General features: G+C 36.9%; 1 protein-coding gene across 1 annotated transcript in view; it reads left to right on the top strand.

Annotated features, from left to right (window-relative positions):
- KIAA0825 (KIAA0825 ortholog) overlaps positions 1-16353 on the top strand; it is a 358837-nt gene that overhangs the window by 139554 nt on the left and 202930 nt on the right. Inside the window, exons 15-18 of the mRNA XM_028089323.2 lie at positions 3443-3851; positions 7857-8016; positions 12073-12231; positions 14027-14121. Of these exons, the coding sequence (XP_027945124.2) occupies positions 3443-3851; positions 7857-8016; positions 12073-12231; positions 14027-14121 (823 nt within the window). The remainder of the gene's footprint in view (positions 1-3442; positions 3852-7856; positions 8017-12072; positions 12232-14026; positions 14122-16353) is intronic.

The following is a 16353-nucleotide window of genomic DNA, read 5'->3' as shown; positions in this document are numbered from 1 at the left end:
ATTTAGCAGTCAGATGTTAACAACAGCCTTTGCCTATTTGATGGTTGAGATTGAAAAACAAGTGCCATGATTTCACAAGCACAGTTATTAATACGCTTGTTCCAATGTGGATCTATGTAGGTTCATGTAGTAGCTTTTTCACCTACGACAGCCATTAAAATCAAGCATTGAAACAAACTGAACTTAGAACCTGCCCTTTGAATCATTCTATCGGGGTTAAGCCCAGATTTTAAAAATAGTAAAGCATATTAAATCACATTATTCTCAGTTAAGAAATTATTATGGACACCTTATAACATTAATAAATAAAATTTTATAAAAATAACTTTAAGATATTATTTTGTCTTCATTCATTGTAAATTTCCTTTCTGCATGTTTTATAATCACAAAATATATTATTACAGCCAGTGGTCCATGTCTAGGAAGAAAGAAATGATAAATACATAAATATTAATATCACATTGCATCCATTCTAAGACATACGTTTTTTCACACTTTGTCAGCTCTGAAGTTGGCTCTTCCAACATGTAACATATATATGGCTGAGACAGAAGCCAGAACATTTAAATAAGGGCAGAAAAATGAGTGTGTGGCATTCTTAAAAGATCCCTGCCTGGAGTGTTGTTAACATCATCACAGACTCAGAGTCCCTATGATTAGTAGAATGGATTTATTCACTTGTCAGTAGTCTAAAGGTTCTGATTGGAATTTGCCATAAGCTTGAATAAAGTCGTGGGGATCTGAGTACCTGGAGTCCTCAGATTTTCTAAAATACCAGTAGAAGTGCAGGTGTAAAGAGAATCGATAATCTTTACCTGGTATCTCCTTAGATTGTCAAATGTTTCCTTGGTATCTGCAGTTAAACCCTCTTTTAAATAAGCAGAACACAAGATAGAATCTTTTAATTCAAACACCTAAGGTTAGAATAGGGAATATTTGACACAAACACGTAAAGAACAACAAACATTTAAAATCATTTGAGAACACAGGGAAGAGTGGTCACAAAGGAGTTTCTCAGTTTGCTTTATCTGTATTTCAAGCTTCATCGAAGCATACTCATTTGGATAAAAAGAAAGCACTTATCATGGAACTATTCATTACCAAGTACTGAACTAGGTGTTCTCACATTTATTATTTTATTGAACACAATAGTCTTATGAGATCTTTCAAATATATGTTGGGCCCAATTTTACAAACTTATGAAGAGTGTTCCAGTTCATTTTTAACACAATTCTTAAGTTGTCATGAATTTCTGTGGAGTCACTAGACTAGACATATGTTTTCCAAGAGCTTTGTACTTTTTTAGAGCAGAGTGACTTCTTTAAATGTCACAAATATCTTGAAAAATCTTTCACATTGTTTTATTATTTGTGTTTAGCAAAAGCAGTAAAGAATGTTTTACTGAAGAACTCAAAGCTACCTTCTTTTGACTTGTCACTCAGTTTCAATTTTCAAATTCTATTATGTATGTAGTGGATTAAAACACCATACCTGGCTTTGTGGGATAGTCAAGGACTGATGAGGTTTTTTCCCATGCTCTTGAGGAGCTTTTCATCTAGTTGTAAAGATAACTCATGAAGACATAAATATCATAAGCAATAATAGATGATAATACAAAAGATGACAGCATGCACATTACAGACCTAATTACCAAACTGGTCATATAGATAGTATGTTCAAATAAAATTCACAGGAGGACAGGACTTTGAACCAAGAGTTGAAAAAGGTGGGTGACCATGGAGAGAGAGGGCATTCCATGTTAGAGTAATGAGATATTCAGAAGCCTAAAAGCAATGAGGATAAAAATAAAGAGAAGGTTTACAGAAACTGTCTGAGGCTGGACTGTGGAGTATTTTGACAGCAACACTCCAGAGACTGATCTCATAACAGTGGGAGCAGCTCAAACTGTGGCTGAGAAATTAGATAACAGATTTTATAGTATGTGAATTTGGCTTCACGACACAGGTGAGAGGCTAAGCATAGTCTGGAGCAGGGAGATGGGTTATGAGAGTACTGCAGTAGTCCAGGTACCATTTGTAAGGAGGGGCTTTAATAGGTGGGTAGCCATGTTTCCCAGTGAGGTGAAACTGGATGTCAGAGATGAGGGGGTAGGAGGATTTATCAGTGTGGTTTCTGGAATGAAAGATGAACAGGATTACTTAAAAGATTTTAAAAGAAGGAAGAATGGAAGGGATGGAGGGAGGAGGGAGGGAGAGTGAGCAAGGCCAAGCAAGTTTGGAAGGAAAACAATTAATTTGGTTTTCATTATAATGAGTTAATCATTACTAGAACAGAGAAGTGAAATGTCCAACAGGGAGCTGTAGTTGTAGGATTGCTACCCTGGAGAAAGGCCAAGACTGAAGATTCTGAGAATCATCTAGAAGAGTGGTTCTCCACCAGGAAAGGTTTTGCCCCCTAGGGGACATTTGGCAATGCTTGGAGACATTCTTGGTTGTCACAATGAGGAGAATGTTACTTGGGATCTAGTGGGTGTAGGCTACAGATGCTGCTGAGACATCTTGTAGTACATAGGACAGCTTCTCCCAACAAAGAATTATCCAGCCCAAATGTCATTAATGCCAAAGTTGAGGCACCCTGATCTAGAGAGGGAGGATCAGTACATCCTTCAGATAAAGGACCCCAAGCAAGGGAGAGTGTGTAGAATCATCATTCAATAGGCAAGGACTTCTTAACAATACCTACATTTAAGAGGTGTTAGTATAAACTAGAACTAGCATGGGACACAGTTTGTTGGCTCATTCATTCACCAAATCTTTATTGAACAGCTGATATATGAAGTACTCAGTGTTGGGGATACAATAGTGTCTTCATGGAGCTTATGTTCTAGTGGAGGGTGACAGATAATTAACAATTAGGAAGATAATTATTAGGTGACAAAATAGCCTCTGATGATAGAGAGGAAGTGGGACTTGGGATGGGAAGAGAATGAAGGGATGCTTTGGATGGGGTGGTGAGTGAAGGCTATCTGAGGAGGTGACATTTGGGCTAAGAAGTAGAAGAAGGGGAGCCAGTCCCAGCAAGATCTGGAATGATTCTGTTATGGATTCCAAGGGAGGAGGAGGTTTAAGAAAGTATCAAAGGCCACAGAGAGGTCCAACAGGAGTGCCTTTACATTTGTTAATTAAGAGGGCATCTGAGCCCTTTAAACCTGCAGTCCTAATAGATAAAAGTATAATTAATAATTTTAAATTTTCTAATCTTCATTCATGAGAAAAGAAAAAAAATGAGTTTGAGATTTGGGGAATTTTAGGCAGCACTGGAGGGGACCCCAGTGAAGTTTTGTCGGAATATGTCAGGCACTTGCTCTTCTCGACAATTTTCTCCACAAAAATTAGACATCCCCACGCAACACTCAAAACAACACAGTAATGGAATGCAAATGCTAATATTAATCATACCTTTTCTTTCCTTTCTTCCCCAGGCTTCACGAGGCTTGCTGCTCAGGCAGTATCTATTGTAATCAGCAAGTTACCTACGGTGATTGCATGTTTGCCTCCCCCAATTAAATACTTCTTTTTTCTGTCTGAGAGAAAAATGTCAAAAAACTTTGTTGAATTGAAGAAAGCTAGCCTCCTTGTCTGGAACTTGATTGTAATTATATGTCGGATATTTGAGGATGGAAACACTGTGGAACTTTTAACAGGTGCCTCCCTTGACAGATGGAGTAAAGAGAAACTTGGTTTAATCTGTGTGTGTTTGGAAAGCATCATGGGAAAGCAGACAAGTGGCCCTAATCAAATGACCCAGAAGGTCATACAGAGCATTGAGCAGAAAAAACCCAACTGGATTGAGAGCCAGTTGTTGAAAGCAAGGAATTTGAGCACCAAATGGTAAAGCGATGTTTTTCTTTCACTGAATTTCATCAAATACGTTCACAATAACAAAATCAACAATAAACAACAACAAAAGACTGAGATAGGCAACAGTGGTTATTTTCTTTAACTTCATGGGAACTTTGATGAATACAGAAACAGATAAATAGTCCATTAAAAACGGGATTATCAGACGTTCCCTGTTTTATTAAAATTTGAATCCCATCGACACGCTGGAACATTATACCTGTTTAGTCACCATCTTAAGGTTTCTGATAAAAAGGGTGGTAGTGGTAGTTAAACCTGAGAGAATTTGGTTTCATTCCTTTTCAGTGCACAAACAGGTATCCAGTGGATAGCCTGGAGCATTTTGTAAATGGATTGGGCATGGAGATTAAATTAAGAAGGAATTAATGGATATAAAAGGCTTTTTATTGCTTTCTGTGTACCTGATTGTCAAAAAGGTACACATTTTTCATCTGGTAATGTAAGAATCCCAGAGGGCAACTGGGGCATATCACACTCGAGCTATAAACACACCCAGCTGTTTCCGTATGAAAATGTCAGCCTTCTCATTGGTTTGTCACCAAGAGCTAAGTGATTTGTGGTATCGCTAAGATTTTTAAGGGTCCCTGATGAATTTAAATATGTACATAGAGTACTCCTGTCTTAAAATTAGTCTTCAGTTAAGAACTGCATGATATTGATAAAGGAATTACAGTTCATATGGCCTATAGATCACTAACCAGCCCTTCCTTAGACCACTGACACACTGTCCCCCATTCTTTTAAAATCTACTCATGTTGCTAGCAGATACTATTTTAACTCTGCCTGAAACGGCTAAAAATTTTTACTTTCCTTAGTCCATGGTAGTGACAAAGAGCTCAGGCTTTGGAATCAGATGGGCAAATACAAATCCCTTGTAAGTGGGCCATCTTAGGCAAATTATGGACTCTCTCAAAGCCTCACTTTCAGTGGTGATACCAAGCTGGTGGGAGTGGTTTTGAAAAACTAAATAACATTCATAAAGTTTTTAGCATCAAGCTTAGAACTAGTAAGCATTTGTTATTCATAAACTCTGTTAAAATGCATTCACTGGTATCATGATAATGAATACTCTTTACTGGTTTGTATTAATCTGTAAGACTTCATGTTAATCCAAATGGAAAAATGTAGGTAATCGTGATTTTCCTGGTCTTGTCATACTGACTTCTAGAAATTTATTTCTGGGGTGTCCTGTGGGTAGGAATAACGGCAGCAGTCAGGCAAATACTTAGAGACTCTAAAAGCAGGCTTCTTAATCTTTACATTTGCATTCAATACCAATTTACAGGTATTGAATCCAGTGACTAAAAGATTAAGGCCAAATGTCATATCCACGACAGTGATTATAAAGAGAGAGGAAGAAAAAAAGAATAAAAATAGTGGATCTGATGATAAAGTTAAATTTATGATACTTTTGATTTAGGGGTCCCTCTATCAATAAGATCAGTGTGAAGTAATGTCTCAGGTATATACCTGGGGCCACCTACAGGAATCCATTAATAAAATTTTTCCTTTAAAGTTGGTTTAAATTCCTTATAAACAGCACCAACACATCTGATACCTCCTATGTAGGGAGTTTTCTAGCTAATATTTGACTGATTAGCTATCTGTTGCAACATGCATCCAAAATGAAACTTGCTGATCTTTAAAAAATGTTGTACAGTCCTTAAAGTTACTGAATGTGTAGTAGTAAGTATGTAATTAGCACAATGCTATGTCTTTCTCAGTTTCTCAAATATCAATATATAAAAGTTCGGACTTAAAGTTATTTCTTATATTTATTTGAAATGGTTAAACTTATTAACTCACGTTACGTCACCTCTTAAAGGATTTAATGGGCACTATAGGAATGTACTTCTTGACTCTGATTTCAGGTTGATTGTTATACAAGTGAACTTCTACCTCTACATATTTCTCACAAATCGATGATCATTTAGTTTCTAGATCTGTACTGTAAGGAAAACGTATATTAAACCCTGGTAACTGTATATAGGTGAAGGGCTGCCTTGGCTTTTACCATAATTGTTTTAAGTTTGGGAATGTAACCTTTTAAACTGAAATAGTTCTTCTCTTAAGATAATTGAAATTTTAATTCCCCATGACGATTATCTTGGAACTGCACAATATCATTTAGGTAGATTTGCTTCACTCACATTCAGATTTAACTTTGATTTTATGGAAATTGTGAAAAGACCTGCAGTGGAAAGGTGGCAGGCAGCTGTAAGCCTTGCTTGTCTTGCATACTGCCTGAAAGCATTACTATTCATTAAAATAACCTTCACTTTGTAGTAACACTCAAACTGTAAACAGTCAGCTTAGATTCTGGAGAACACACAGCCCCAAAAGTAAAGAAATGTCTGTCTTTGCAAAGTAATTTGTCGAGTTGAAGATTATTGTTTTTCATCATGGTGACCCTGACTTGGCTGGCTGGGTGCATATACAGATTAAGATTAATGCAGTTATTCCTTGGCTAAGGTCTGCCTCTTTCAGGGCACATTCTCCCTAATGACATGATTGATAGGCAGTCCCAAATCCAGAGAGGAACTCATTAATCATGGCATTGACTGAATCCAATCATTTGCTTCACCTGCATAGTGATGGACAGGAAAGGATACAATTCAGGGGCTGACACTGAGACACTCTTTTGTCAGAGGGCCTCAACTTTTTCAATGTCAGCGTCTATACAACCTGACAAGAAATTTTGCTTGCAACCTATATGCAGCTTCAAAAAGATATTTACAAACTTCTTTTATTGCAACAAGGTCTTTTTTGTTTGTTTAAAGATTTACGCTAGCTAATGAATATGTCTAAGAGTAGGATTCGCTTTATTTTTAGCAAGCTTTATACAATTGTAAAGTTCTTTTTTTAAGAGAAGCTACATGTGGAAGCAATATAAAAGTTAATGTCCAGCAGCTGGGTATCATTTGGTTCAGTCTTCAGGTCAGCGGCACTGACTCTTAGCAGAACTAATTTTATAATCATGGCAAAATCTCAGTAATGAACTGCAGTATACAGCTGATTACACCACAGTAAATTTCATTTAGTCTGAGGAACAGTGGAAAACCATGCATTTTCTTAAGCATACTTAGATTGCAAAGCCCAACATGATCCTAATAGCAACTGTAAGAAGAAAAGTGGTGTGGGATATATATGATGTAAGTTGAATACCATGATTTCTTTTGCACTGGTATAGTTGGAGAATTTTTTTTTAATTTATGTCATTCATTGTTACTATGTGAATAATGTTTAAAATCAATAACAAGTGAATGTGTTCTTAGAAATGTTTCACAAATAAAAGTTGCATATTCCGGTGTGATGATGATAACCCTTTTCCTGGAAGAATAATCAGGGTAGTGACTTTTGCTCGGTATCCTTACCAAGAAGAAACAGGACAGGGGCCATATATTTTTAGAAGGCAACAAGTGTCAAAAGGCCAATTTAAAAAAACCCAGTGGTAAGCACGCTGCCAGGAAGCGCCCAGCCTATATTTAGCATAATAGGCAGCCCCTTTTGACACTGTAATTAGTCTTTAATATGTTCTAAGACAGGTGTAAAGAGAATCTACAAAAGACAGAATACCAAAGCTATTTCTGGCGTCAAAGATACTTTTTATCCTCAAAGAGAAAATACAAATTATTTCTTACATGTTCTTAAAAAGAAATGTTTTGTTTTCATCCCATGATTGTAGCAATTTCAACAATTGCAGTAATGGGAAAATGTTTTATAGATAGGAGTACAAATGCAATAAAGAACTGTTTTAAAGAAACGATTCAATTTTTTTTAAATGCTTTCAGGTGCTTAGTTCTGAGGTGCTGTTTCTATGGGCAGGGGCGGTTTGGGAAAGCTTACCTATTTGAGTGGTCTTTATGGTGCTTTGAATATGAGATTTACATCGACTCTCCACACTCAATCTCTTGGATTATTTTCCATCTTTACAATTCTTCACCACTGATACTTATATGCTTTCTTTGTACTTAGTGCATTTATGACAATAGAGAAAAGCACAGCCTTAGAAGAAGGAGATAGTGCTCTTGAACTGACTGAGCAGAAAATAAACATGATGGTCCTGGATATCTGCCACAAACCAGGTGGCGGCGAGTACCTGCGGCAAATTTATCACATCATGCGGCTCAATGAGGTAGGGAAACGGCCTTTTTACCGAGCAATTAGGTGTGTACTGGCCTGAGGCAGCGTCTGCTGGCAGCTAAGGGTTAGTCAAGGAGGTGATAATACTTCTTAAAGTCAATACCAAACTCAATATTGCATTATTAATAGAATCTATTCAGCCCCGGCTGTTCTGCATTTGTATAGCAGAAGCTTCACCGAAACAATGTAGGTTTTATTTATATGGTTTAAACAATAACACGGCTCATAAACTCTGTTCAGTTCTGAATTGTATAGACTAGACGTGTAGTTTGGGAATTGTGTGTTTGTGACTGTTAAGCTGATGTTAAAATCTGCTGTTTGTGAAATGATGAATTTTCTGGAGAGAGATGTACTTCTTCTCCTATAGACGTCATACTTGTCTGGTGAAGTTGTAGATTTCTTCCATAATGAGAAAACTCGAGAAGAATATTGAACCATATTTGGGAGCAGCTAGATTAACCCAAGAAAATGCATTAATGCATGGACACTGGTTAGAGCCGATGTCATGCTTGTCTACGTCTCTGCTGGGTTAAGCCTCTGACCTTGCATGTTTCTGGCTGTTTGAGCAAAAATGTAAAGAGCAGGTATCTCAGCTATGGACTTGGAACAATACAAATGGGCTAACTTCATCAGGTTTTTAATTTGAGCATTTGTACCTGAATTAGAACGTGACATCTAACGTGAATTAGAATTATGTGGTTCTGTGCAAATGTATGAATGTATTTTTCGGAATACTAAAAATTCTATAATATGAATAATGGGAAGCTATAGTGTTCTATCTCAATGAGGTAGGCCTTAAAAACGATAAGTTTCCGAGGAGTGAATTAAATTCTACCACAGCATTTTACAACCCAGTTACATAAATGTTCTTTCCACTACCATCTACCTGAAAGTTACTTCAAGTAAATTTTGTTTCCTGGCTTTCCTAGAGCTAATCAACCAGTCAATAAGCAGGTGATGTAATAGTGCATTCAATGATTGCCTGAAAAGAATGTGACGGATTTGTGGCTGTGAGAAATGGTCCAGTCCCTGAGGCACCAGAGCTCAGTATATAATTGTTAGTAAATTACACAACTTATTCCCATTTGCTAATGATCCCTCATCATTTGTTTAGGGTTTCTGTGTGGGGAACTCAGGAGCTCGTGGCCTTGGCTAACTGCAAGACCACCATTGCGAAGTCATGGTCTTCATTGGCATGGCCACATGGCCACCCAGATGGGCCTAAGTAACCATGGTGATTACTGAGGAACAGATGTTGCAGGAGGCTTACCCTCAGATTTTTAGGAAAGTGGCGTTATAAGAGTTCTGAGAACAGGAATCGCTGGTAGAGATTGCCAAACTGATAGACCAGTCCACTTTTCAAAAAGCCCTTAACATGAAAAAGATCGGTAATCACCAAGAAGCAAAATTAAGTTGAGTATTTACTGGCTGTCAGCCACCTGTTCTATTCAGGAAATCGAAAGGCAGTTCTCCCGTCGTAGAATTTGTGGCCTCTGAGGCCGCGGCTCTGAACAGGTCTGCTGCGACTCCTGATGTGTATAAGACTCTTCACTGGGGCACTGCTACAGTTAGATCAATGAAGTTCCAAGTTAGGATTTTTCCTTTCCTTACAACTGAATATGCTTACTGTTACGGCAATGTTTATCACATGGGATGTCAAGCTAAGTCCTTGCTGATTGTGCTGAGAAGCATCGCGGCAAGGTAGGAAGAGGCGTACTGGGAGGTGAGGCTAGCCCAGAGAAAGTAGTGAGCCCTTTGACTCGTGACTACTAAAACATTTAAACCCGCAACAAACTCAGTAACGGCACACAGCTGACTCAGTGCCCAGCGTTGTCCTACGGCGGCTTTTATGTGGAGGCGTCGTTAAGCTGTAGGTGTAATTGCACTGTGAAGTTTGTTCACCTGCTGAGTAGCACTATGAGTCTTGAGCATTTTCAGGTGTACTGCTGACTATGCTTCAAAAAGGGAACATAAATACAGCGACATTTACAGGTACGGGCCTGGGCGAGGGGAAGAATGAGTATGCCATCGAGTCATAACAAAGTTCTGAGAGGAAATGAGTTTAAGAGTGTTCGTCTTTGCGATAAAGGAAGGATGTCGGAGCATAAAAGTCCAGTGGGTAGTGGAAGAACGTGGCCACGAACAAAGATGAAGGAGGCCATGGCAAGAGATTTTGGTGGCCTCACTGAGTGTGGTAGTTAAGGTCACGGGACTCTTCAGGAGAGAAAAACAGAAACAGTAGGTAGAGAAATACGTATGTAACTGTGCAGGGAGGGTGTTCAAGAAAGGATGTTCAAAGAAGAATGTATCTTTTCTAGAGAAATACATCACATTAACGATAAGTCCGGTTAAAGCAACACCACAAAAAATCAGGTTTTTGAGAAGGGGTGGTGACAAGTGACAATAGTGAGAAGATAGTGGACAGGTTAGAGAAATTAACAAAGGAGAAAACACCATTGTGTTCCCAGCTTGCAGCACAGCACTTGATCTCTTTTGAATTGTGGAACAAGGACAACAAGCCAAATGTAGCAATGTAAGGGGAAATCAGTTGAAACAGATGGTTATTAGCCAACAAAGCAGTTGTTCTTGTTAGAATCTTTTATTCCTTTTCAAAATTTTACATTCAGAAATCATGATGGAGAGAAATTTTATTTCTGTATAAAAATCTAAATCTAGGCATAACATTCTTTTCTGGTGGTTTTATTATCTAACGATACTTAGGAGTCTGTGCGTAAATGATGCTACAGAATTCATCTAAGGAGATGTCCACAATGAGCAAATTTAAGAAATGATTATCATAGTTAAAGTAGCAGTTGCTTTTGATGTTTAGGATTTTAGGATCTAAAATTTACCTTCCTGGATGAGTACGGTAGGCGTTCCCTGTTCAGGAAGTTATATTATAGAGACACAGGAAAAAGCACAATGACCTGAGACCAAAGACGTGGCTTCTCACTTAGACTCTACCACTCACTCCTGTGTAACTTCAGGTTCATCCGTGACTTTTCAGAGCCAACCGCTGAATGTAGTGTGGGCTAGAGTTATTCAAAAACTTTCAAGTGCCTGCCAATCTCCTGGGAAATCATGTTAGTAGTTAGAGTCCCTTTGGGGTGGGGCCCGAGATTCTGTTTTTCTAACAAGTTCCCAGGCTGACTGGGCTGGTCTTGGCGCCAGACTTTGAGTAGCAAGGGTTTTCCAGATGACCTCTGAAGTCCTTTTCAGCTCTAGTGTTCTCAACCTAGTCCTACTCTTGAAGAAAAAATTATATTTTGACATACTGGAGAACTTTTATATTTTATTTCTTAAATGACTTATTAATAGTAAGTATTTGATGGTTTACATGGGAACCTTGACGTCATTTTAATTGTCTTCCAGAAAGAGTCCAATAAAATAGATTAGGATCATTCACCTTATTTATGAATGGAAAATGAAATATAAAGCAGTAGATTGACTTTTTTGCCCAGGCTGCCATGGGCAGTTGGGGGATTAGAATTACATATGTTGAGCTTCATTTGAACCTTGATATTTTTCAGTCCAAGGTATGGAAATAGAGTTTAGGAGTTTGGATTATAATTAATTCTACATAAAGGAAGATTGCTTGCAGTGAAATATCAGAGTACTTAGCACTCTGCTGAGCATAGAGTAGATAACAACTGCACTTAGTGAATGAATGAGCAATCTTGTACTGTGAGGAATCATGCATCTGAGTTAAGTTTTGGTAACCAGACATGTTAACACATGAACCAATGACAAGACAATGCCTATTTAAAAGATTCTGATATATCAAGCATACATTCATTATGTGAGAATTTGTTAAATGGTTTTCTAATCTATCCTATATATTAGGTGAACCTGTTTTTGATGGGTTTATTGCAATGCTGATTGGTATTCTGCTATGTTTCTTCTGGAAATGTATTCTGTCCTGAGGCAAGTAATACACTGTAATCTAGCAAATGTGCTGAAAGGGTAGATTTGGATATTGATCAGTGTATTTTTAAAGAGAATATATGCTTCCCACCATCACGACTTGTAATTTTTTTTCCCCTTGAAGGAATATTTAAAAGAACAGCTGTTTTCTATGAATGGTTCAGAGGAAAAGCCATTACCCATCAGACCTTTAAAGACGACCTTGAGGAGTGTGGAAGATCAGCCTTCTGCCTTTAACCCTTTCCAGGTGTACAAGGCGTTTAGTGAAAACATGCTAGATCAGGTATGTGGAAAATAGTAAAGTTAACTTAAATGTGTGATTTTTTTTTTTACATAAATAAAGGAAAAAGGTGCTTTGTGTTTGAATACTTATAAGCTTTTCTTTTTTTTTTTCTTTTTTTGGCTGGAAAGCAAAAGGCCTTGTTCTTACTTATGTGGTCTGCATGAATTGACTTTGGAAAAGTTATTTTACCTTCTTTCTATTTGTCAAACTGATTCATATGTTTGGTCTGTATAACTTAACTTTTGACCAGGTCAGTTCGCCATGGGCAGAGGGAACATCTGTTTGGCTGTGTCTACAGAAGGTCTAAAAAACCAGGCATTTCATAATGGTCTTCTCCCTTGCTGCCCACCGCCATCCCCAATCCACCCACTCAAAGAACACCTTGCAATTTTTATGAATTTATCTACGTTATCAGGGAAATAATAAAAGAGTTTACAACTAATTATAAATAAAGCCTTGACTTGCTATTTTAGGTGGCATGAGGTAAATTTCCCTTTTTATAACCCTAAACATATTCCTGCATTTCAAATGAATTTGCAAATGATCTTAAAGTCCAGATATTTGGAATAAAGGTAATGTAATAAATTCCACACGTTTTTAATGTCAGATTATGCCACTGTTTAAGCTACCTGCTTCAGTCATTATATTAAAAAGGTCATATTTAAGCCAAAGTATTTGAAACCTAAAGTTGCTTTTGCTTTGGTTGTTCTTTTGGTGAATAAAAAAGGGAAAAGCCTCCTCACAGACTCTTTGAACTAACAGGGCAAAGGAGAAGGATTGCTTGACCTAGAGCTCTGAGGAAAACAAGAATTAAACAATGGCCTAATTCGGGATGCAGATGATATTTTTGCCATGCCTGTTACAACCCTAGTCTACATTCATCAATACCGTAGTAGAATAAGACCTTCAAGTGCTGACAACCCGGGGCAGAATTCTCCTGCTCTATGACAGGATTGTGGTGCTCCATTAATCAGCAGGTGACAGGGCATAGTTCTTAGAGGATTTTAAACATCGGCCTGGACTCTTATTATCAAAATTGTTTAGTTTTAAGGAATTTGAAAACCAAATATATTGTGTAAGTTTGAGTGTATTGTCTGCTTTTCTATGTTGTACATTAGATTGCTCCAAACCATAAATAATCGTTGTAGCTGTTAAATTATCCTCACTTCATTTAAATAAATGGCATGTTTTATTCCATTCTGAATTATGAGATTATCTTTCACAGCAATTCTTCTCCTTACTCTGTTGTGAAATTACCTATTAAATGAGAAAAAGGAATGTTTATATTTACAGGTTGTTCTGATTTCCCCTTTAAAGCATTTTTTTAACCAAAAATAACATTATCTTCACACTCTAATTAAGCTGTGTCTTGTAATTTGAATCATAGCACTTCTAAGTCTTTTTTTTTTTAGTCAAATTTCTGGGTGCTAAAAAATATAAACTATCAATTGATAGATGAAAAAGTTGCCAGTGATTTCACTTTTCTTTTCAAAAAGTCACCCTCTCAGGGAAACTTGTTGGGCAAATGCCATTAGCACTTGGGAAGAATAACGACTCAAGAAATTGATTTATATTTTTATAAATAATGACTACATCCCCAAATGGATTTATAAATTAATTGCTGTCTTATTGGAGTAAAAACCTTCTTCTGTGGACATGATTGATGTTATCTGTCTAAGTCCTTGTTCTGGACCCCCCTCCTTCTTAGTTAGTCTATCACAGCTGGAGCTTTAATTTACTGATCATATTAACTCTGATTAATAACTAACAATAGCGTGTTCTCATTTATCAACAGTCAGCCATCACAAAATGGAACTGGAATTGGTCAAACTTGCTGCCAGATTATCTGGGACTGGATAAGATGACCTTCAGCGTACTGCTCAAAAACAGGTAATGAGATTTGTGATTTGGGGGATCTGGCTGGGGGAAAAGGGTATGTGTGTATATATATATATATATCCTTTACATATTAGATATATACAGAGAGACCTATGTGAAAGTATACCAAGTATACTTTGTAAATGCTGTTTTTCCATAGTAAGTATTTACAAAAGGCAGTAAAAATTTTTTCTGAGATGAAATTAGTTGGTTTTAGTCTGAATTTTAAATATGTTTGACTTTGTGTGTATAATAGTTTTGCATTGTCCACACCAAAATTTATCAACTTGAATGTCATTATAATACTTTGTATTTGTTTATAATAATTTAATGAATGCATACAAAATGCCAAGCCAAATCAACCAGTCTAATCAGGGAAACATGTAAGTAAAACTGTTGTGATCGAATTTTTTGCTTTGAAGCCAGTTATTTTGGCACTTTATTGCTATAGTTTGTTACATAGTATTTTGCACACACACACACACACACACACACACACACGCACACCAGGACAATCTAATAAAATGGTAATGTGATTTTAGCTGGGAACCTACACATGTAATTTATTTTGCACTAAAGTATAAATATTTCCTTTATATTTTGGATCAATTAACATGGATTTTAAAATACTTTAAAGTCTTGACTCAAAACCATAAGGTGTAATCTTTAAAAATCGGATTTCTCCATCTAGTATGACATTTTCATGTAAGATAAATATGTGTGCAACTTTTTTCAAGTATCATTTGTTTGCTTATAGTTCAGTACAAGAAATATTTTCTATATAATCTTTATGATATAGAATGTATTTCCATGTCTTTTTGATACAAATATTAAATACCATTTTTTCCTAAGAGACAGTAATGACAGTGACATAATATAACCGTCAAATCATCCTTGACAAATTTGGGTGCCTATGAGAAAGTATCAAGAGGGGGAGATAGGCAGTGTTTCCCGTAATTTCCCAAATGGAGGTTAAGAAAAAAAAAAGGCAGCTTTATTGAGGGTAAAACCTGTTGTTTAAATATGTGGTCACAATGGTATTCCTAATATCTCACCCCTGAACAAAGCTCTCCTACCCGTCATGGACAAAGCTGAACAATCTAGCTGAACAATCTAGCTTTCCCAGCAAGCTTACCACCTGGCAGGCGCTAGTTGAGAACGCGCTGGATTCGTGCACAAATCCCCCAGAGCTGCCCCTATCCTCTCCCAAAGTTGCCTGGGAGATGGGAGGTGGGGTGGTAGAGGAGAGACCAGGTCTCCTGTTGAATCTATGGTTACGTAATGTTTACACAATGTTATGTGTGTATCTGGAAACGAACTAGTAATGATAAGTCAGTTTTTTCCTGCTATTTGTAAAAGTTTGAGTTGATGCAGATTAACTGTATTCTATATTACTAAGTTTTTCTCAGCTGTGAATTGCTGCTTCTAATCCACTTAATGGTACTTTAGGGGCAACACATCCTTCAAACCTTTCTGCATTTGCTATGTATAATATTCACTTGGAGGTGAATTTGTGTTTTTACAAAATTGCATGTTGTGTTTGTGTAAAAACTTTAATCATTTCACATAGGACAATGCCTATTAAAGTCTTTTTCCCTGAGAGAGCACGTGCAAGAGTGAGTGGGAGAAAAGAACTCCCACAAATTTAGCCAGAAGTAACAGTTCAAAACACTTCTCTTGGAAAAGGGTCATGAATATTGAATAGAAACAGCTAGACTATCACCTTAATAAGAACCTTGGAACTTTTAAGAATGGTATGAAAAGTATTCCACTCCGAACTACTATATACTACAAGCTGCAATGAACATAACTGATCTACCTTAGAAGGATGAGGGACACTTGAGGGTTTTAATTATTTTGTAGTACTTTCCCATTTATTTTAAGAATGTAATTTATGTGACTTGATTAATTGAACAAGTAAGGAAATTATTTTTTCTAAGAGACTCTTGTTGGAACTTACTTGAAAATGCTGAATTTTTTTTTTTTTAAGTAGTGCATTGAGTTTTTGACAACATGGCTATTTAAAAAAATACATTTGACAGTGAGAACATAGAACATCGAGCTTTAGAATGAGAGTTATGGATGTTACCCTACATTCACAAAGTGATATTTCTTATGTACTGTTGTGATTTCGGGAGGTGGGCAGAGCCAAAGAAGAAAACCTAGAGCCGTTCAGCTGAATATGCTCAGTTCTTTTTCTCAAACTCAGCAATTAAACTTGTTCTCTTTTTCTTTCCTTAATTG

Source organism: Eumetopias jubatus, unplaced genomic scaffold (assembly GCF_037043125.1).
Source record: "Eumetopias jubatus isolate StellerSeaLion01/CBP00866 unplaced genomic scaffold, mEumJub1_p1.0 scaffold_5, whole genome shotgun sequence".
Classification (NCBI taxonomy): Eukaryota; Metazoa; Chordata; class Mammalia; order Carnivora; family Otariidae; genus Eumetopias; species Eumetopias jubatus.
Note: the sequence above shows the minus strand (reverse complement) of the source record. Positions and strands in the feature narration are given on the sequence as shown.